The sequence below is a fragment of the Dasypus novemcinctus genome, chromosome 1 (genome assembly GCF_030445035.2).
Source record: "Dasypus novemcinctus isolate mDasNov1 chromosome 1, mDasNov1.1.hap2, whole genome shotgun sequence".
In the NCBI taxonomy this organism is placed as follows: Eukaryota; Metazoa; Chordata; class Mammalia; order Cingulata; family Dasypodidae; genus Dasypus; species Dasypus novemcinctus.
Window position 1 is genome coordinate 159,219,900 of NC_080673.1, and position 24,033 is coordinate 159,243,932.

At 34.8% G+C, this 24,033-nt stretch overlaps 1 protein-coding gene across 2 annotated transcripts in view; it reads left to right on the forward strand.

The window, feature by feature from the left end:
- The window catches only part of GABRA2 (gamma-aminobutyric acid type A receptor subunit alpha2), a 160,755-nt gene that overhangs the window by 50,451 nt on the left and 86,271 nt on the right, over positions 1-24,033 (forward strand). For both annotated transcript variants that reach the window (XM_004458583.4, XM_071216647.1), the window contains one exon: positions 8,134-8,201. In XM_004458583.4, the coding sequence (XP_004458640.1) occupies positions 8,134-8,201 (68 nt within the window). The remainder of the gene's footprint in view (positions 1-8,133; positions 8,202-24,033) is intronic.

Genomic DNA, 24,033 nt, shown 5'->3' on the forward strand with positions numbered 1-24,033 from the left:
TAAAGTCAATGTTAGAGGCTAATCACTTTTACAGAATACCTCCACATCAATATCTAGGTCAGTGCTTGACCAAACAAATATAACTTAGCCAAGGGTACATATAAAATTAACAGTCACTCAATGCACTCAGTAATTAAAAGACAACTGGAGTAGCTATAATAATATAGCTCAAAATAGATTCTAAGACAATTTTTTTTATTAGAGACAAAGAAGAACATTTTATAATTATAAAAGGGCTATTCCATCAAGAAGACATAAAAATGATAAAGATAGACAAACCTCACAATAGAGCCACAAAATAAATAAATCATAAACCAATAATGTTGAAAGAAGAAATAGACACTTCAACAATAGTATTTGGAGACTACATTAATGGGTAAAACAATTAGGCCGAAGATCAAAACAGAAATAGAGGACTTGAACGGCAGTATAAACCAACTAGACCTAATAGACATCTATAGGGCATCCTTCTGTATAATCAATGGGTCAAATCAGAAATCACAAGAGAAACTAGAAAATACTTGGATGAATGAAAATGAAAACCCAACATGCCAAAACTTATGGTATGTTAATACAGCAGTACTTAGGAGGGAATTTATAGCTGTAAGTGCCTATATTTTAAAAAGGAAGCAAGAACTCAAGTCAATAATCCAGTTTTCCACTTTATGGGACTGAAAAAGAAGAGAAAACTAAAACTAAAGAAAGAAGAAGAAAAGCAAATAACTAGGATTAAGGAGTAAAAGTAATTAATTAGAAAAGAGGTAACAGAGAAAAAAATGAAACCGAAACTTGTTTCTTTGAAAAGATGAATAAATTTGGCACTTCTTTAGCTAGAGTAAGCAGGAAAAAAAGAGAGAAGACTCAAATCACAAACATCAGAAAAAAAAGGACATGAATAATGACCTTTCAGGAATATAAAAAATAGTGTAAGTATGATAAGCATCTGTATGCCAACAATTTAAGTAGGCAAGATCAAATGTACACACTTTTAGACACCAAGTCAAAAAGAAATAGAAAATCTGAATAGACATATGTTTTACTTCCTTAGGTTGCTCAAAGTAAATAATAGGAAAGGTTAAGTTAAAAAAATGGTAACTTTTTCACTCATGGCTGTGACCTAGAAAACTTCCAAATCAAGGCATCATCAAGGAGATGCTTTCACCTCAAAGAATGGCTGTCATTGAAGACTCAATCCTCAACCACATGGGAAGACACATTGTGGCATCTGCTGGTCTCTCCCTTCTCTTTTGGGTTTCATTGATTTCAGTTTCTGGCTTCTGTGGCTTTTTCTCTATCTCCAGTAATAGGATTAAGATCAATCCTGAATGAGATGGGTCACACTTTCACTAAAGTAGCCTTCTCCGATGGTCTTACTTATGAGGGTTTACACCCACAAGAGTGGATTAGAATTAAGAACATATTTTGTTTTTTTTTTTCCCCTGGGAGTGCATGTAGCTTCCAACCACTACAGATATATAACAAGGAAAGAAAATTAATAATAGTAATGATAATAATAATAATAAAAACAATTTTCCACAAAACAAAGCCCAGTCCCAGATGGCTTCACTGGTGAATCTTACCAAACATTTGAAATGAATGAACACTAATCCTTCACAAACTCTTTTAAAAAATGGGAGAGGAGGGATAACTCTTTACCTCATTCCATTTGCCCAGTGTTACACTGATAACAAAACTAGAGAAAAAAGACATCACAAAGACAGAAAATTCCAAACCAGCATCTTTTATGAATATAGATGCAAAAATTCCCAACAGGATATTATGAGAATAAATTGAGCAAAATATAAAATGGATTAGAGCCCGAACCCAATTGAGATTTATTCCAGGAATGCAATTTTACCTTAACACACAAAAATGTGTGTGTGTGTATGTGTGTGTGTGTATATATATATTCAATATATATTTATATATTCCAGTCAAGTGGAATATAGTATAATGTGCTATACTAGTAAAGGAAAAAAAAACTCATGATTATCTGAACAGATACAGAAAAATTACTTGACAAAAAATCCAATGTCCTTTCATGATAAAAACTCTGTACTAACTAGGAACAGAAGGGAACTACCTCATCATGTGAAAAGATATCTATGAAAAACTCACAGATAACATCATACTTAATGATGGATCATTGAAAGATTTCTTCCTAAAACAGGAAAAACATAAGAACATTCAGTCTTGCCTCCTTTTTTAAACATTGCATTAGAAGTTCTAGTAAGGGCAGTTACCCAAAAGAAACAAGTAAAAAAGCATCCAGAATAGAAAGGAAGAACTAAAATTCTTTAGATGACATGATCCTATGCATAGAAAATCCTAAAGAATCTACAAAAAGTCTATCAGAACTCATAATTTAGTTCTGCAAGGTTGCAGAATACAAAATCAACATAGTGAAATTAATTGCTTTTCTACACATTGGCAATGACCAATACAAAGTTATATTAAGAAAGCAATTCCAATTACAATAATATCAAAATATAAAATACTTAGGAATAGATTTAACAAAAGAAGTGTTAGACTTTTACAATTAAAAATCCTTTAATAAGATTAAAGGAGATATATGTTAATGGATTGGAAGACTTACAGTATTAGGATGGTGATACTCCTCAAATTGATCTACAAATTCAGTGCAATTTTTATCAAAATCCCAGGTGACTTTTTTTGTGTGCAGAGATTGAAAAGCTGGTCCTAAAACATAAATAGAAATCCATCAGACCCATAAAACATGAGCAATCTTGAAAAAGGTCAAAATTTGGAGGAATCACACTTCCCCATTACAAAACTTACTATATAATTCCAGGAAAGAATGTTTTTGCTATAAGGATAGCATATAGATTGCTGGAATAGAATTGTGTATGCAGAAATTAACCATTTATGATCAATTATATTATGACAAGAATGCCAAGACAGTTTGGGGAGTAGGGATATGGAAGTGTTTTCAGCAAAGGGTGCTGGGACAATTGGATAACCTTATCAAAACAAGGAAATTTGACCTCTATCTCACATCATATACAAAAATTAAATCAAAATGTTAGTAGACATAAATGTAAAATGTAAAACTATAAAACTCATAGAAAAATACATAGGAGAAAATCTTCATGACTTTGGATTAAGTGACGATTTCTTACACATGATCAAAAGCACAAGAGAGAGAAAAACAGATAAATTCGAGTTCAAGATTAAAAACTTTGGGCCTCAAAGTTCATTACCAAGAAAGTGAAAAGACAGCCCAAAGAATGAGAGAAATATTTGCATTTTTATATCTACAAAGAGGCTCGTATTAAGAATATATGATGAACAAATTAAAAAAGGCAAATAAGCCAATTAAAAAATGGACTAATGGTTTGAATACACATTTCCCCCAAAATGACATAAAATTGGCCAAGAAGCACATACAAAGTTATGCAACATCATTAATAGGGAAATGCAGTTCAAAACCAAAATGAGATGAAATTTCACACATACATGCATGCATTGCACACACATGTAATTTCACACATACGAGGATTAAAAATGGCAGTCAATAACAAGAATTGGCAAAGTTCTGAAGAAATTGAAGCCTTCATAAAAGGAGGGTGGGATTGTATTGTGGTATAGGCTCTTTAGAAAATAGTTTGGTAGTTCCATAAACTGTTAAACAAAATATTGTTCAACAATTCCATTCCTAAGAGAAAATTGAATATATATATCCACACAAAAACCTGTACATGAATGTTCATAGCAAGATGATTCTTAGTAGACCAAATTTGCAAACAACCTTAATGTCTATCATCTGAGAAATGGATAAATAAAATGTAGTATATTCTTACAATGAATTCTATTTGGCAATAAAAAGGAATAAAGTACTGATACTACAACATAGATGAACTTCGAAAAAATGTCAAGTAAAAATAGCCAGCCACAAATGCCAGGTTTTGTATGATTCCTGTTATAAGAAATGTTCATTCATATATGACTAGGCAAATACATCGAGACTTATAATGGATTAGTAGTTACTAGGATTTGTGGGAGAACGGTGAATAGAGAATGAATGTTAATGAGTATAGGGTTCTTTCTGGGTGATGAAAATATTTTAAAGTTAAATATTGGTGATGGTTGGGCAACTCTGAATAAAATTGGATTTCATACTTTAAATGGGTATGTTTTATGTTACATGAATTATATCTCAAAGTTCTAAAAGAAGAGTGTGTGGAGGTGAATGAATGGAAAGAGTGTTCTTGGAGAGAGATGATGGCAGCTTCAAACTGAGCAGTGACAATGAAGGCCAGAGAAATGGACTGTAGATATCTTTGATAATCAGAGTTACCGTTGCTTAGAGTGAAGTTGCAAATGAAACCAAGATTTTTGGCCAGAGGACTGGAGTAAAAAGCAAAGGAACAGGACATGATGAGTTCGGGAAATCTATTAGACAATGACATGGAAATATCAAGTAAGCAGCTGAATATGAAAATCTTGATTTAAGAAGGATCTGGGCTGGAAATGGAAAATCAGGAAACATTGAACATATTAAATAAATCATCTAGGGAGTAAGGGGCTCAAAACGGAATTTGGGGGTATTTCAATATTATCAGATTGTGATGAAAAGAGTGAAAGATTCTTAGAAGTAATTAGTGAGCTTGTGGTGTCCCGAAGACCAAGTGAAGAAGGTATTTCCAGGAGGAGTGTTCTCTTGTTATATGCTATCATACAATTGTATACTTACTTGACTAGGTTAAAATAAAGTCCATTATAATAGCAAGAGTTATTTCTACTTAAATGATTTAACTATTAATTCATTAATTCAATAAATATTTGTTGTATACTCACAATATGTATAAAATATACACATTGATCTCTGCTGGAGTTACATTTCTGAACAAACATCACTCTTTTCTTGGATCTTACCTTCTAGTGGGGGGATATGGATCAGTACAGGCTTACAGAACTTTCTTTGATGATGGAAATTTTCTATTGGTCTTTGCAACATGGTATCACTAAACAATTTTGTATACAATGTGTGTAGTCTGACTGAAGAACTAGATTTTTAATTTTATTTCATATTATTAATTAAACTTTAAATATAGTTAGCCACATGTAGCTAATGGCTACCATATTGGACAGAAAAGATATAGATAGCAAAGAGTAAATATAATAAGTGAATATATAGAGCCATGGAGAGGTGTGTAGCAGTTACAATTTAAAATTGCTCTTGTTTGGATGGTTTTATTGCTACTATATGTTACACTATTCAGCATAGTTCAATTATTCACAAATTCATCAAAACATTTTTTTGATGAGCTTTATAGAAGAATATTCTCCACTTGCTCACTGTATGTCCTCACCATCCATTTACTTCCCAACCTTCTTTCACTTGACGTGTGCCTTTACAACTCTACTGAATCTGCTCACTTCCTGCCTCTAAATGTCTTCTAATAAAGATCTTATTTCAATGTCTTTTGATATTTTACCCCCTTTTTTCCTTTTTATTAAGGTCTATTCCTTTGGTTTTTGCTCTTTCCTATTAACAAATTCTTTTTTTTTTTTTTTTTTGCTTTTGCTTTTTTAATTATTGCAACAACTTTCAAGCTGAATACATGTCTTCAATCACCTCTGATTTATCTTACCCCTGTTATTAATGTAATATGACATTTCTGTAACATAACATCAAACATACCATTCTCCATATCCAAGTCCTTCAGTAATTCCCTTGCTACAATATATTTTAAGTACAATATTCTCAGTATAGCAGGTGTTTTGATACAACCTCTGCCTTTCTTCTGATAACACCCTTCTGCATGTGTTAATAATGTTCATGAACCAAACAACTCTTTGAGAGACCTGACCTTTGCACAAAAGGGTTTCCCTAACTGGAATATCCTTCCTCCATTTTCTTGGCATAGAGACTGTTTACTAACCTTTGAAAATCGCAAAACAGTGAAGCTTAACTTGTACATCTCTCTCCAAGGTGCTTCTCTGAGTTACAAGGTGCTTCTGAGTTACAGCAAACATATTGTGTTCTGGTTATTTATCTTTGCCACTATATTTTAAGTTCCTCACAGGGAGAGGTTTTTCCCCTTTCAGAACTTTGCATATCTGTGATCTGTGTTTTTAGATGTTGTTCTTACAACTTAAAATTTTAAAGGTAACACTAGTTTTCTCTCTTCTGATTCTTAACTAACATCTCATTACAGCTGCTAGGGACTGATAGTATCTTCCTTTACCTTTTATTTGCCATTTGACGTGTAACAGATATTATTTATCCCAATATCATCAATATATTCACAAGTTTTGGTCATCTTTGTTCAGTGCTAGAGAATAAGGGGAATAACTTCATTTCCTTTATTTGGGTCAAAGCTGTCTTAACATTTTAATTTCTTCTTTGGAAATAAATAAATTGATATCTAAAATCATAAATATTTATTTGTTCATGATTGATTTGGTATGAATAAAGGGAAAAGCATGGGACCCATTTTCACAATTTCTTTCTGACAGCCCATGTAATGCATGTCCAGGACTGCCTATATATAATTTGCTATCCCCAGTTGAAAATGAAAATCCATGCTCCCTTGTTCAAAAATATTTAAGAATTTCAAGATAATGAAAACAGAGCATTAAACCAAGCAAGGTGCCCTTCTGAGTGTAGGGCCCTGTGTAATTGCAGTTTGCACACACTTAAGGCTGACCATTTGCAAGTCTTTGGGGTAAGCAGAACTTGGGAATTTACTTTAGAAATAGATCCCATGCCACAAATGACTTTTATAATATAATTTCATAAAAGTAAGGTTTTGGAATAAAATAGTCTATAAAATAAAATTGAATGAGCACATTTATTTGGAACCCTATAACCATGCCTTTGCACAGAATATTCTGATGAATAGAAATATGTTGTAAAAAAGAAATCACTTTTAATTTCAATTTTATTGTTGACTGTGGTATAATGCTGTCAGTAAGCCTGAAGACTCAGGAGCCAGATTGCTTGGGTTCTAAAATCTGACTCTGTCTACTATAGTAGCTGTGGGTCACTGGACATTTCCTTACCATTCTGTGGATCAGTGAACTCATGGATAGGCATGATAAAAGATAATCTATCTCATTGATTTGTCATGCAGATTATCATATCTCAAGTCCTTTGAAGTATACCTAGTATGCAGTAAGCATACAAAATTTACTCTTATTTAAATTTCTTATTTTTTTTCCTAGAAGATAAAATAACTCAGACATAGTTTAATCTCACAAACATCTCATTGTTCCAGTATAATATTTAAAATATTTCATGGTATTTCTTGCATAGAATTACAAATTTTACAGTTGGTAGAAGAGTCATTCAGTTCATGACGATTGAAATTAATTATGCATTTGTTTTTCCTGCAAGAGCATTGAAAGGAATTCTGTTTGTTTTCTTGAATCCTTTATTTGAACTTCCTTTCCAACACCATTTGATTTTATTTAACATCAGAGATCTAAATCACCAGGTTAATACAGCAATTGTGTTGTGTTACAGTTAATAAGTTACATATTTTTAGAATCCTGTTCATTTCAATCTTAGCATTGCAGATATTGTTAAATACATTTATAAGCAAGCTTGTTTTGGAAGTAATGCTTTGTGATTAGTGTAAGTTATTTGCTTTTATGTTTTATATCACTGAATAATAAAACTTTTTCTATTAATATGAATTAGGTCTATTTATTATGATTAACAGTCTGTTTCAGTGATTTATAGGGGAGTTATACTGAGATAAAATCTACAATAAAATCTCTACCATCCTGAAAGACCATCTGCAATATTTAGTTTAAAAATTGAATTTAAGACCCTACTGAACATGCTTTAATTTTAGTACTGGTGGTAAATTTATGGTACACTAATTCACTTAATATGACTTATAAGGAACTATTCATTATGAGCAATACAGGCTTTAAAAAGCATGCTCTAGTCAGGTATGTCTTCCAAGTCACAATGTCATAGGCATTTAGGACCTTGAGAATCTGTTAAATAACTGAGCAGTTATAACTATTATTTTTGGTAATGAAAGTTGAAAAAAATGTAAATATCACATTTTCTAACTATACCATGTACTTGACCACTTCTATCTTCTGTGGCTCTCGTTATATAATTCTGCATTCAATCTTTTTTTCTTCTATCAGACAGTATTACTGAAGTCTTCACTAACATCTACGTGACCAGTTTTGGCCCTGTCTCTGATACAGATATGGTAAGTTGTTTTTTTTAAATAGTATTCTTACTTCACATAATGGAAAGTGGGGAATAACTTAAGAAAATATTTTTAGCGTTATAGAATTATGATACTATAGTTCAGAATACATGGAGAGTTAAGGATGTTAACCTGATTGTATTTATGATGCTTAGTTCCAGCTTGAGTGTTTTTGCTCAGTCCTTTGACACTTCTACACTTGTCTACCTAGTTATAGTATGACAAACAATTGTTTAAATAAAAATAATCATATTATTCAGGACCATTTCTAGGATTAAAGCACTTACTTGGATTTCTATAAGTAAAGAGTGGAAAGTTTCAAAGCAACTGCTATTATAGAACGTGGTAATAGACACTGTTATAAATGTAAACCCGGGTGTCATGAAGCAAGGTGGTTGCCTTGTAATATTATCAATTGCATACACAATAGGTACATAAAATTCAATATGAAGATTACTAGAATCCTGACATTCTTGGGTTCTATGAAACTGGTGGTTAATTCTTTTTTCTTTTAAATGAGATGGGCAGGAGAGGAAATTCATTGAAGGAGCTTGAAACCTGTGGACTTGAAATATAAACAGTGAATCTTGACTAATTTTAACATTTTAGTTATCAGTCTTCCATTTTTCCTGTTAATTATAGCGCTCTGCAATAGAAACTTTTGTTGAAATCATTATTCAGTATGGTTTCTTTTGACTTTAAGAAATTAAAGTCTACACATAAATATACTGGTTAATATCAATTAAAATGATATCTTTGTGTATATTTCAATATGATATTAAGGGATTATAAATGTTTTTAAAAGTCTTTTTTAGCAATATTTGTTGCTGTTATGCTGAATATAAGCATATTCTTAAAATGACAAAGAACTAAATGTTAATGCTAGATTTAAAAATGATATATATAATACAGTTTCTACTCTATAAACAAATTGAATTTCTTGTGAGCAGGTAACCTGATAGTCATATCAGAAATTATTCAAGCTTTTATTATTTAAATAAAATTGTCACGGTTACCATGAGGAAATTCTGGAAGATATCCTTCACAGACATTTTAATACTAAAGATGGAGATGGGGGTGGACAAGACTTGAATTGATTACCTCAAGAGGATGGTAAAATGTTAAGAATTAGTTTTAGAAGCCATGGTGTTTTTCTGTTGGAGAAATCCAGAATCTGAAGTAGAACAAAAGACCATCATTCCTGCTCATTTCCAGGGGGAACTCAAAACACTTTTTAAAATCATATTTTTAGTGGAAAAAGTTATGTGTGCTAAGTGTCTCAACAGACATATCCAGGAGCAAAAGGTATGTAATAAGTTCATCTGTAGATGCCATAGACAGTGTGTACAAAACCCAAATAGATACTATTTGTCTATGTAACAATATGAATAGAGTAGAAGGAATGTTTGTTGTGAGCCCTTGAGTAATTGCTATTGTCCCTCTATCCTTGGGTAGATTAGAGAATATTCCTAACATATTCTTTAGGTCAAATATGTCATTATATTAAACAACTATAAGAAACTCAATTAATTAATTTACCTAAAATGTTAGGATGCCAATCCTTGAGTGAAGATTGAGTTAAGATGGAAATTCAAAAGAACATAATTTCAGAGACACATACAAGTAACATTTATCTGGCTTATTGAAGAATCTCAACTTGTTTAAGGTATAGCAATAAAATGATTAATTTTTTTCCCCAAGAACTTCCCTGACTGTTCTCTAGTGATCTACATTTTCCTATGGGACCTCAGTTACTTTACAGTTATTTCAATCAAATTCCAGAGTTTTCTTTTCTTTCCTTTTAGTACTTTTAGAAACTGTAAAGGTGACTTTCACTTCTGTTTATTTGAATAAATTATTCTCCTTTCTAACTCAAGGATCTTTTCTGCTTGTCTTTACAATTCAGACTTGAATGGAGGGAAAAAGCCAGCCACAGTCTATTGTTTTACACTATCATACATTTCCCTTTTCTGCTGCTCTGTTTATGAAGGGAAAATGAGAGACAGCATCATGAAGTAGGAAAGTCAGAGTTTAATTAGGTTGGCACTTTCCAACAGAAATACAATGCAAACTATATTTTAAATGTTAAACTTTATAATAGCCACATTAAAAAAACAGGTGAAATTAATTATAGAATTTATTTAAACTATCATTTACAAAATAAAATTTTGACATGTAACAAATATATGAATTATTGAGATATTTTACCTTTTTTTTTTAAAGTGTATCTTTCAAATCCTGTGGCTATTTTATACTTAGAGTGAATCTTCATTTGGGCTAGCCACATTTCAAATGTATTGAACAGTACAGCCTTAGATGATGATTCCAAGGAATCTAGAGTTCTAATCTAGGTTGGCTAGAACTGCTGTTGTTCTAGATTGCTCTCTAAGTCTTGTATATGGACTGGAGCTACCCAGCTCTTCCTAGGTCTCGTTATCAACACAATCTGTATATACAATAGGTATATTTAAATCAATCTAAAGAATACTGGAATCTTGATAGTCTTAGTTTCTATGAAACTCGTGTTTGCTTATTTTTTTCGTTTTAAATAAGATGGGTAGGAGAGGGAAGTTGGTCTAGTGGGTATGAAATTGGTGGACTAGAAACATCAAAGATACACTCACATTCCTGCTTAAGCATAAACATTTTAGTAATCAGACTTCCATTCTGCTGCTATGTTGTTCTGTAATAGAAACTTTTGTTAAAATAATTTTTCATTGCTAGTAACTTGTGAGATTCAGTCACATTTTCCAAGTGACCCTGCCTCACTTTGGCTTTTCCTTATTGTGTACATCTCTTGCCCCATTATTCCTTCTTGGCTAGTTTGTGGCTCACAATCTCATTTGTCCTTCAGACATGCTCTGCTCCAGACTTGATGATTCTTCAGACATCCATCTTATCATGCTTCAGGGAGTAGGAATTGGAGGAAATGCCCTTGCCCTTTCTTTACCAGGTCATTCTCAAGCATGTTATCTCTCACCAAAATTTTCCCTTGCTTTGGCATCCTAAGGGGAAGGTTGATAAGTGTAGGGATTTTCCACCTGGATAAACAAACAGCAAAAGTTTTTCCTTTTTTGTAGGCAAACTCATAAACATCATTAGTCAATTTTTTCAAAGGGAAAAGAAATTCAACTTTTTTATCACAACAATCTGCTTTCCCTTCCATCAGGACAGTTTCTCTTCCCTGCAGTCCTTTCCTTATGTTGACATGGGTGACTCAAAGTGTGAGATAGGGGGTGATTACCACCTTTGGAGAGGTGCTTGATTCCCAAAACTGTTTGGGTTTTGAAGTTCTTTCAAATTAGAATGTGAAAATATGTGTTTTTTTTTTTTTTCTTATTTGTTTGTTTGTTTTTTTTTCCTTTTATTCTCTTTCTCAACTTTGGGTCTTAGGCAATTCTGGATCAACAGGAAAAATTCCACTCTTTAACATAACCCTTCCTCCCACTTGCAGTAGCTTAAATTGTGACCTGAAATATTAATCTGCCTCTTTCTATTGGTTAATTTAAGTGGACAGGAGCTTGAAAAGATGACAGAGACATAATTAGTCAGAATGTATATGCAAAACCTTATTGGTTTGCCATAAGGATAATCTTTCTGTGCAGCATGCTTTGTAAATGCTCCCAAATATTAGATGGACATGGTGAGAATGAGAAGCTCACTTCCAGGTGGAATCAATAACAGTCAGAGTTTTGTCAAGCATTACATTGAGAGAGTATCAGATTTTATATAAATGCTGGCTTTTATTTTGGAGTATTAGTCAGCCAGAAGAGGTGCTGATGCAAAGTCCCAGAAATCTGTTGGTTTTTATAAAGGATATTTATTTGGGGTAAAAGCTTACAGTTATAAGGCCCTAAAGAGTCTAACACAAGGCACCCTAGAGGTACTTCCTTACCCAAAGTCTTTTGCCACGTGTTGAAGCAAGATGGTGGATGATGTCTAGCAAGGGTTCAGCCTTCCTTCTTCCTCTTAAGGGTCTGTGGTCCCAGCTTCTGATTTCATCTACAGGCTGGCATAGGCTCATCTCTCAGGGTTTCTCAGTTGCTTTGTTCTCTTCAGCTGCATACTACCAGGCTCATCTCTCTTCCCAGGGGTTCAGTATGCTCTGTGTATCTTCTCTGTGTATCTATTTCTATGTTCTTGATTGAGAGGGGGCAAGGACTGAACCCTGCATGTCCTAATGGCGTGGTAGAATCAAAGCCCTAATCTTGATTTAATGAAGTAAAAGTGAAACCTCTGAATTTAATACAATCAAAGGGGTATCATGCCCAGAGGAACAGACCAGTTTACAAGCATAATCAACATCCCTTTTTGGAATTCTTAAATAATATCAAACTACTACATTCTACCCTCTGAATTCCAAAAAGATATTAAAAAATTCAAAGAAACTTAAATCAGTAACAATGCTAAGTACAAAATCATATCACAATCAGTTTATAGAAAGACAGTTTGTCTTGGGGGAAAATTCCCTCTGCCTGTAGATCTCTGAAACTTATAAAAAAGTTTATCTGCTTCCATTATACAAAGGGACAGACAAAGGATAAACATTCGCATTACAAGAAGAAATTGGGAGGGAAACATGAGTCATGGACCTACAGTTTGTAAACCTACAGGGCATACTTCATTAGATTTCAAAGTCAGAGAGCCATTTTTAATATGATGGTTTCTTCTCTCTGAGGCCTGATGAGAGCCCACCCTTTCCACTGGCTTGCCCAGTGGACATTTTCTTGGTTCCATCTTCATCAAGTATCTGTGTGGCAACAAAGATCCAGACCTCACCCTACAAGAACATTGGGGTGATAGCCACACTTTACCCAATCTTTGGGGTAGAGTCCCAACCCCATTAGTACAAGGAGGGGTAGGCAACATTCTCCCTAATCTCTGGCCTACAGGCCCAAACCACTCAGAGCAATGATTTGGCAACCTGGCCTTCCCTAATCTATGGGGGGTAAGACCACTTCTTTCAGACCTATGGGATGTCAACATTACTCTCCCCAACCCTTGGGGAATATGATCCACCATCTCAGCAGCCTGGGTGGCAAAATTTTCCCTGAATATTGGGCTGGGACATCCACCATCTTTAAATGCCTGGGCAAACTCACCCTCTCTTTACACATGGGTGGGGTTCCTTTTTTGGCCCAAGGAGATGACTTAATTCCAGACCTCAGCTTCCATGGTTCTTAAAGCCATTTTTCCTTTCCATATCTCCCCTCCATGACCCTTCTAGTCCAGACTGACAGTGGTTTTGCCCATATAGTTCTTACAAAAACTTGTCAGTTTAGCATGCGAGAAGCAGGGATCCAAGCCATTAAACAATAAGACTTTCCACAAGTCTTTCCTAGATAACTGCATTTTCAAACCTGATTTACAAGTTCCATATTTAGTTAATGCCTCAAATGGGACACTATCATCCGGGGACTTGATTTCCAGAGACTTGGAATTTCTGAAACCACTTTCTGGTTTCTTTGTGCCCAACAATTCAATTCTCACCTTAATTCTCTCATCTAGCATGTTACTAGAAGCTGCAAGGAGAAGCCCAGCCACATTTTCTGACTTTACTTTGGAAAGTTTTTCAGCTAAGTGCCCAGGCTCATCATTTTCAAGTTCTGCTTTCCATAAAACATCAGGAATCAATCTTACAAAGTTCTCTGCAATGTTAAAACATGAATAGCCTTTCCTCCAGTTTCCAATAATAGTTTGATCATTTATTTCTAAGGCCTCATAAATAGTCTCTTTAGTATCCATGTTCCTATCAACAGTCTCTTCAAAGTAATCTTGACCTTTTCTATCAAGCATCTCACAATTCCTCCAGAAAATACCCCTTTCCCATTTATAAAACTATTCCAGCATTTTGGTAATTGCAAAAGCACCACCCCACTTCTTGGTACCAAATTATATATTGGCCAAGGGTTGCTGATGCAAAGTACCAGAAATCAGTTGGCTTTTATAAAGGGTGTTTATTTGGGGTAAAAACTTACAATTACAAGGCCCTAAAGAGTCCAACTCAAGGTATCATAAGAAGTACTTCCTCACCCAAAGTGTGTTGTCATGTGTTGAAGCAAGATGCTGGGTGATATTTGTGAGGGTTCAGTCTTCCTCTTTACTCTTAAGGGTCTGTGTTCCCAACTTCTTCTGATCTCAGCTGTAGGTTGGCATAGGCTCATCTCTTAGGATTTCTCAGCTGCCCTGTTCTCTTCAGCTGGAAACTATCCAGCTCATCTCTCTTCCTGGGATCACAGAACCCTTTGTGTATCTTCTCAGTGTATGTAATTATATCTTCTTGATTGTCTGTTTATATAGCCCACCACTGGGACAAGACTCAACCTTGCATGCCCTAATGATGTGGCCGAATCAAAGCCCTAATCTTGGTTTAATAAAGTAAGCGTGAAACCTCTGAATTTAATACAATCAAAGGGATATCACTCCGAGAGGAATAAACCAGTATATAAACATAATCAATATCTATTTTTGGAATTCATAAATAATATCAAACTGCCTCATATCATTGGTGTTTTATTACCAGCCAGGAAAGAAACACAATTTGCATAGGACCCCACAATTTTATTGTTTTTGCTTGTGAATATTAGTGTCAACAGGGCATTTCTGTTTGTTTTATTTTGTTTTGTAAAGAGAATTCATCTGAAAGAATGAATACACACACATATATATATTTATACATACTTAAGAAATACTTGGTATTTGGGGTTTTAGGTAAATTCAAATCATACATTTTTGACAAAATTTATGGATTCATTTTTTTCCCAGGAGTGGTAACAGAATAGCCTCACCCTTCCAACACTCTTTGTTCTGATCACTATTTGAGATCACTAACACACATCTCCAAAGCTAATAGCTGGTATTAGGATTGCTGTGATTAGCAACAGAACAGATTTAACTAACTCCTTCATATCTAAATTGAGTTCAAACTTTTGGTCTCATAAGAGAGTTGAGGTCAAGACCCCATGTCATGTTAAAGTTTAAAATGCACCCATATTCCAAACTATATGTATGTTGAATTGAGTAGAATGATACTGTGGTTGGCGATATTTAAATAAAAAACATATTCCTTTTAGACTTTTTTAGTTTAGTGAAAGAGAGAGTCTAAATATGGAGCTATTATCTCAAATGAAATACATATTTAGCATCTTGGTAGGCTTTTGAAAGTTTTCAGGCCTTAGACATTTTTCCTAATGATGCATTTCCCTTAGTGCTACTAGCCTAATACTCTACTGAAGAGCTCTCTTTGTTGTATCAAATTTCCTACTTTATTTCCATACCTTTTTCAACTTTGTTTCCTCAATCTTAACAATAGTTGTTTGGAGGAAGTCTGATTAATCACAAAACACTAAATGGGCATACACTTACTATATGATCAGTGTGCAGTCAAGAAACAGAATTCATATCCATACTTTGAGCAGGAGAAATCTAATATAAAGAACTATTTGTGACTGAAGGTTGGTTAAATACTAAAAAGGGTGAAAGAAGATTCTAAGCAATACAGAAATAGCAAATGCAGAAAGCAGCCTCTTCTACTTCTAGGGGTAAAAGATTATGAAGCAGGAACTAACTAAGGACTTGGAAGAACTCCCTCCCCAAAGTTGAGATTCAGACCTCATTGGAGAATGTGTTGCTGCCACAGGAATATGATGGTGCTGATGGTGAAAAAATATGAGGATATTTGCTGGAGCTGTTAGGAATATCCTGCCTTGTGGCTGGAAATGCACAGTATGCCAGTCCTCTGAAGTTGTGCCCAAAAATGACAACACATAGAAAAAGGAAGAAAACCAGAAAGAAAAAAATAAAGCTCCCTTCTCTAGCTATGACTTGGCAGTGTCCCTTCAGCACCTTCTATTGAAAAGGCTGAATACTGTTTCACTGGCAAAGGAGCAATGTTTTTAGGACTCACATTCCATTTCACAAAGAAGGGGAAAGGAGGATGGCTTTGGAGCTGAAAGGCAGTACACTGATAATTGGTATACATATTAATGTGTGATATGGGGAGTATAATGAGTAAGGGCTAGGAGACAGTTTGGTCACTCTAGAGGTATTATTTAATATTCCTACAAATCTAGATGAAACTAATGAAAATTAGATTTGAATAAACTATATACTGATGTGTATTAGTCAGCCAAAGGGGTGCTGATGCAAAATACGAGAAACTTGTTGGTTTTTATAAAGGATATTTATTTGGGGTAGAAGCTTATAGATACCAGGTCATAAAGCATAGGTTACTTCCCTCACCAAAGTCTATTTTCATGTGTTAGAGCAAGATGGCTGCCAATGTCTATGTCTGCCAGGGTTCAGGTTTCCTGGGTTCCTCTCTTTCCAGGTCTTGCTTCTCTCTAGGCTCAGGGTTCCTCTCTTCCCAGGGCTTGCTTCTTTCTAGGCTCAGCATTCCTCTGTTCCCAGTGTTTGCTTCTCTTTCCTCTGTGTGCTGACTTCCTGGGGCTCCAGCTTAAGACTTCAGCATCAAACTCCATCATCAAAACTCCAGCATCGAAAAGCTCCAACTCTGTCCTTTGCCATGTCTTTTATCTGTGAGTCCCCACCCCCCAAAAGTGGAGACTACTACACCCTACTGACATGGCCCAATCAAGACCCTAATCATAATTTAATCATTCCTAGGTACAGTACAGTTTACAAACATAATCCATTATCTATTTTTGGAATTTGTAACTGTTTCAGACTGCTACACCATTTAACCAACACACACTTGCTCACATTGAAAGTTTGTTAGGAAAGATAAAAGTTAATTAAAAGTCAAATGATTTGGTTTTCATGATGATCAAAAAGAGTGTTTTCTCCATCTTGATATTACTTTCTGGAAAAGCAAAGTAAATAATGAGGAAACTTTGGCTTTATATTAGTTTAGATGGTCAAGTCAAGAAATGAAATAGGGGAGCGGATGTGGCTCAGTTGAGCACCTGCCTCCTACATGGTACGTCCTGGGTTCGCTGCCCAGTGCCTCCTGAAAAAAAACAAAAACAAAGTACAAGCAAAACCAAGAAACAAAAAACAACTCAGGGAGCTGATGTGACACAGTGTTTGAGCACCAACTTCCCACATATAGGGTCATGGGTTTAATTCCTGGTCCCTGGTACCTCAAAATAAATAAAAAGAAAGAAAGAAAAGAAAAAGGAAGAAACAGCCCTACCACTCTAAATAGAAGGAAATGTTTCCATGAGGAGCAAGGAGCAGGGAGAATAACACTATGAATACCCGTACATAAAAGTGGAAGTGGATATATCTAACTAATGCCTTAAAGAAACAATTTGTTAATGGGAAGAAAGGAAAGAATAAATTTAATTTCACTTATTCTTATTTCTATGCAGTGTGCATACCCAGTAGCAAGACCTAAACTATTAAATCCTCCAATTCAGGTCAGTGATGTAGATTTGTTGTGACATTAGCCTGAGAGGAAAAAGCAACATTACAAAAGAATTAAGAACCAAAAGAAAACACACACATATTCTCTCTCTTGCTCTCTCTCACACACACACACACAAACTATCTTAGAATCATTAACCACTGTACTTTTCCAAAGACAATTGCAGATCTATATTATAATTAAAGATTCTAATTACAATGGCTGCAATTAAGTTAAAATCTTTTATTTCAACATTTTAAAAATTCATGAATAAGAAGGTAATTAAACTTTGAAAGGAACTGCTAGCTGACAAATTGACAAAGTTTGTAGTAGACGTGTGCATTTTAGTAATTTATAATTCACTTTGTTTTTATTTTTTCTTGGTTTCTATATAGGAAGTCTTTTCCCATATTAGCAAGCATTTTCACTGTATATGCATATTTTTCAGACATACATGGTGTAGCTACCAATTATTTCACCTACGACTAGACAGAAACTCTTAACCCAAATTATTGTCTCTAGCAGTATTAAGTGTTAGGGTTAGAGCATGAAAAAGGGAAACTTTGAAATAATTTTCAGATTTCTGATCCAGAGATTACATTAGACTATTAGAAACAGGCAGACAGGTAAGTGCTGACTTGGTTTATTAGTCATATGGATTTCCTTTATCTCTATGAAGACAAAGATTATATTATCTCTTAGAATCCCCAGAAGCAATTGAAATATTATGTAGCTCAGTAGTTAACATTATAATGAGATTTTGAGAATTATTAGATCTCAATATATGGTTAAAAATTGACTCTGCAGTAATCTGCTAACACTTAAGAAAAGTTGTCATTTGTATATGGAGCTAGATGAGGAAAGGTGTTTAATAAAACATGACAAATACAATATATATAAAGTAAAGCTGTAAAGTTTACTCAAATTAAAGCTGGCATGTAGAAGTTGATTACAGTAAGGTTACTGATATTTTTAAAGGTTAAGAATTAGGCTTGTGGAACATTCATTAACTTAGCCAATGTTTTTCAACACCCTTCCAGAGTTTATAATAATGGTCTTCAACAGTGGATTCATGACACTTGCATGGGAATCATCTGGGGAGTATTTATCAAAACCATTGTTTCCTGGGCCTTTTAAAATATCTGTGGAATCCTAGTTGCTAATTGTACACATGGCAATTACGGGGTATTTTAACAGGTTAAAGACTTTGACTTTATGCTGAGTGCAGTGAGAACTATTATAGGGTTGGTAGAAGGTAAAGGATAATGTACAGGCCATGTGACAGGGTCCAATTTTTAGCAATCCAAGAATTTGGATTCAGGGAATGGAAAAGGGAAAAAAATTAGTTAGAAAATTCTTGTATTCTAGGCAAGAGATGCTTGTGGACTGTATCAACGTACTGAAAATGGAAACAACTGAAAAGATTTAAAATATCTCCATATAGTAGAATTGACAAGGCTTTGGTGATTTGTTGGATATAGGGGTCGAAGTAGTGTAAGAAGAATGTTTGGGATATTGGGTGAATAGTGCTACCATTCACTGAGCTATGAAACACAGGAGGAAAGGTGTTTTTTTGCTGAAAGGGATGATGTGGCAGTTTGAGATTATTTTTGAGTCCCCAAAACAGAAAGATTGTGTTTGTAAACTAATTTATTCCTCTGGGTGAGATACCCTTTAATTGCATTAAATTCCGCAGAGATATATTTAATTAGATTACCTGTTAAGCTCAGGGCTTTTAGATTTGACTGTGTCAGAGGGCATGGCTCAGAGTGAATCCCCACCCCCGTGCTGGGTGTGATATAAAAGGGCCCTCATTCAACAAGATGCACAGAGTAGAGAATTTGTCATTTTTAATCCTGCCATGTGACAGAAAGGAGAAGTCTCAAAAAGATAAAGGCCTGGGAAGAGATGGACCATTTTCTTGATAGCTTACAGCTGATCTTGGGAAGAGATCCAAGCCTGGTATAGGAAGCCCTGAGAGACAAGCCCTATGCCAGCCTGAAGTGAGATCAGGAAGAAGTTGGGCCCATGGAGCCTCAAGAGGTAGAGGAAAGCTAGAGTGAAACCTGAAACCAAGCAGTGATTGTCCGCCATCTTGCTTCAACACGTGGTAGCTGACCTTGGTGAGAAAGTACTCTATGATACCTTGAGTTGGACTTTCCATGGCATTGGGATTATAAACTTTTACCTCAGATAAATACCCTTTATAAAAGCCAACATGTTTCTGATACTTTGTGTTGGCAGCCTTTTTGCACACTGATACAGATGAATATTTTTGTTTTGGCCATGTTGAGTTGGGGTATCTCTGAGATATTTAATTGGAGATGTCAAGGTAGTAGGAGTAGATGTGGAGCTCAGGAGAGGGGTGTGAGTTAGAGATGGTTTGAGGAGTCAGCTAATGATAGTTGAAACCATGGGCATACATAAAATTGCTAAAGAAAAATATTAGAATGAAAGGTCAAGAAACTCTGTAACATTAATAATGAAGGGACAGGAAGAGAATTAAAGAGTTTTCAGAGAAGCCTGAGGAGGAGCAACCAGGGACATCTGTCCAAAGGAAGAGTGTTTTCCTTCTCTGAGCCAGAATGATTTAATCCCTAAAGACAAATCTCAGAGACCACTGCCTTTTCTTTCCTCTTGGAGCTATCATGTACAATAGTCAGATGTTATCTGTACCACATACAGCCCTGTGCCAAAGTGGGGTTCTCTACACTGCAAGTGATATGGTTCATTTGGTGATAGGGTGGGCCACTGGTGTGGAGTTTGCCCACAGAAAATCTTACTCTAGGGAGTGGGATAACTGTTTCAGAAGAGGGGATGGAAAAGGTATTTTGACACCCTCCATTATCTTCCTGAAGGGTGGGAGAAAGTTGTTGGAGGAACTTAATATATTCAGCTCTCTTTGCTTCCTAGGAACCTATATCTTTTGTAGAAATTAAATAAGAAACAACAATGACATCTGAACATAACTGATTTTTAAAGGGAAAATTGAAGAGATTACATGCCTTTTTCCCAGGTTGCAAGTGTGGAACCTGTATTTCTGGAAGGGGCAACAGATTCTATATCCTTGCAGAGAATAACAGAATAATAAGAATAATATATATCATCCCCCAATGCTGTGTCCACATGTTTTCCAGGAGCTATCATTACATGCAGAATGTTGGAGGTTAGGGAAAGGTTTCGGATCCCATGATGAGGATCTTCTCCCGAGTTTCCCACACAGTATATTGTGTGTTTAAGAAAGGCAGTGCAGGTAAGCATTCTAAAATTGCAAAAGAAAACGGTGTCAAAAAAAGGACATAAATGTGTCATTAGATTAAGAACAAGGAGGTATTTGCTGATTATGGTAAAAAGCAAGCAGATTGCAGTGGGTTGAAGCATGTGGGAGGTGAGGAAATGGAGAAAGAGAGGAGGCAACATTTTTAAGCAGTGTGGCTGAGGAGAGGAGGCGAGACAGAGGGCAGTAACTGGAATGCATTATACTGAACAGTGAAGTTTTTATTTTCGAAGATGTGCATTGAACTTTTTACTGTTCTTTAAACATGCTATTATCTTAACAACTCCCTGGCTTTGCAAATGTTTTTCTCTGTGCCTGTTGTTTTCTCTCTGTGCCACTTGGAGATCTTTTATTTATTCAAGGCCAAGGTTGAATTTCATCTTCTCTTATGCCTTTCTAGATTACTTCAAGCAGAGTCAGTCTATCTCTTCCTTGTGCTCTACCACATGGTGTTCATACTTTTATATGACGTTGCACACTGAAAGTATGATAATGCTTTAACTGAAATATGTGGATTGACACGGTAGCAGAGGGGATGTGGGTAGAGGAAACAGTGTCTGAGAAGGTTTCTAGGAAGAGAAGATGGGTGAGGTAGACAAACAAGTATTGGCCAGCCACATAACAGGGAAAGAGTGTTAGTCCAAATTGGAAATGCTTATGGGCTTTAGTAAAATATGTGATTGGACTGAGAATGCTTTTGGGGATTTGGGAGACAATGGAGCTAGAAAAGTACTCAGAGTCAGCTCATGAAAAGTCTTATAACCAATTGCTTGAAAAAGTCAGAAAAGTTTCCCTCATAAAACTTTAGAATATATTAGATTTCTCTCTTGGCAATCACTGCCATTTATATGGCTGGTAGATACATGTTGGCTTTTTCCTGGGGCATACTTGTGATTTCTTCTCAGTGACAAATCACCAAAAAGCCAAGTGACATACTCTCTGATGAACCTCTTGTGGCACTCTACTCAGCCCCTGCCCCTGGCACTTTACTCCGTGACCTTTTGCTGCTGGGTGCCCCTCTCTTGGCCATCGACTCTTTGTTGGGTATGGGGGGATAGTAGTGGTGATGATATTTAGATGGTGATTCAAGCCAGGCTACTTTCCTTGCTGTCCAAACACTTTTCTAAGAATTTTACACTTATTATCATACTTCATACTTACAAGAGTTCTAGGAAGTAGGTTCTATTATTATCTTCATTTTGTAGAAAGACAATTGCAAAAGAGAGATTAAATAAACTATTAAAGTGAGTAGATAATGGGTGTCAGAGCTAGGATTTGTATTCTGATCTACCTGACCCAAGAGTCTACACTTTTAATAGCTATTTCTAATTACATAATGTATTATTACTATTGATATTGATATTGTTATTGTTATTCTTCAGTCTTGTGTTGGAGTCCATTTTAAATGGTAGAATGATTGTAATAGAGATTATGAAACTCTAGTCTCAATCCTGATAGTAAATTCTTCAGTAATCTTCCATAATCTATAACTAGTACCTCTACTGGACTATTAGAAAAATAAATTTCACACTAATCTCCTGCCTGAAAGGATTGTCTTTACATAGGGTGAAATGTAAAGAGCATGGTGTTTAGATTCATAAAGTTTTAAGTTTTGGCTCACTTTTTTTTTTTTTAACAAATGTGACTTTTAAATTTTCCCCATCTATTAAATGGTGATAATTTTGCATAACTTATAAATGTATTATGAATTACAAATGGTTTAAACTATATCAAAGTAAATTGCTATACAAATGTTATAACTATTAATCATTGTGAGTATTTTGATTAGATATATTTTAGTAATCTTTTACTAGAATACAAATCTTTAGTATCATTTTCTAATTTATTATTAAAATTTGTCAGGCCCCTAGTGCCAAAAAAGAAAGCCCAAACACCTTACCACCACAATAGTCAGAATATCCAGTAACTGTATTCTGCAATCTCTGTTTATGTGAGCTCCTTCATATACCAGAACTTGGTGGTTTTGTCTAACTGGGTGTATTGGTACTCTGCTGATCTCTTCTTAAACTCCTCACCTTTATTGCTTTTGCAGTGCTAGCACTTGCTTTAAATTTGTTGTCCACTTCCCTTTGAGTAATAACTGCAAGTATTTGAGCTTAACGAGTCTCATACATTCCAAGGCTGTCACTTAGTTAATTGCTACATGTCTGCTTCATAAACCACTTTTTTCTTCATTATAGAGACTACCGTAGAAACATACTGATTGGAATTTACTCAGGGGAGACTAACTTTTATTAGTAAAATCATATAATGAAATAAATTTTGGTACTTTAAAATACACTCAGTAAATTAACATAAATGGGAGGTCACACCTAGAGCTATCCTGCTAGCTGGATCTGTTTTAGAGAGTAGATATAATTCTTCAGAATTTGGCTTCAAGCTTTGAATTATAATTAATCTAGTTAGGCAGTAAAGAATATCCTGTATTGCCTAAGTTAATATGTCCTTGAAATCATGTTTCTACAATAAACTGTGCAATAGTGGTTTCCTTGTTTGCAGCACAAATTATGGAAATGATACTTGAAGTTTATTCATGGAGATTTTTAGTGGTGTTTAAAACACTGGACTGGAAACTGCATCCTTGTCTACTAATACCTACTTCTTGAACAAGTCACCAAGTTGCCTATAAGGAATTTTTCAAATCTTAGGGTATATGGATTCTACAACTCTTCAGTCTTACTCAACAATCTGCCTCACTTTTCTTGTATAACATAGGCCACAGAATATGGCCTGTTATGTCTTTGCAGGATGTTATGCATTCTGATATGTCTTTGTGGATTTGTTTATTTGTTTGTTTCTAGATTGCTCAGTGGTCATTAGTATATTCACTAAGGCATGATGTAGTTGATGTTATTATTTGTTTCTTTTAGGCCCTGGATTCATGAGTCTGAAGTCTTAAGTTTGTATGAAAAATTATACTCTTTATTATTTTTCTGTCAGTTTTCACATCTTTAGAAAAACATAAGGGAATAACTTCATGATATTTTGTAAATCTATGATATTTATGATACTTTCTTAATGAGATATAGAAGTTCTTTAATAAAGCATAAAGACAGAGAATATGTCTATATCTCATTAAAAAATAGAACATAATAATTTCCTCCGAAAGTGGAAGGATTGATTGTAGAAGAATAAACTGTGGGGACTTCAGTAATATTTAGATGACA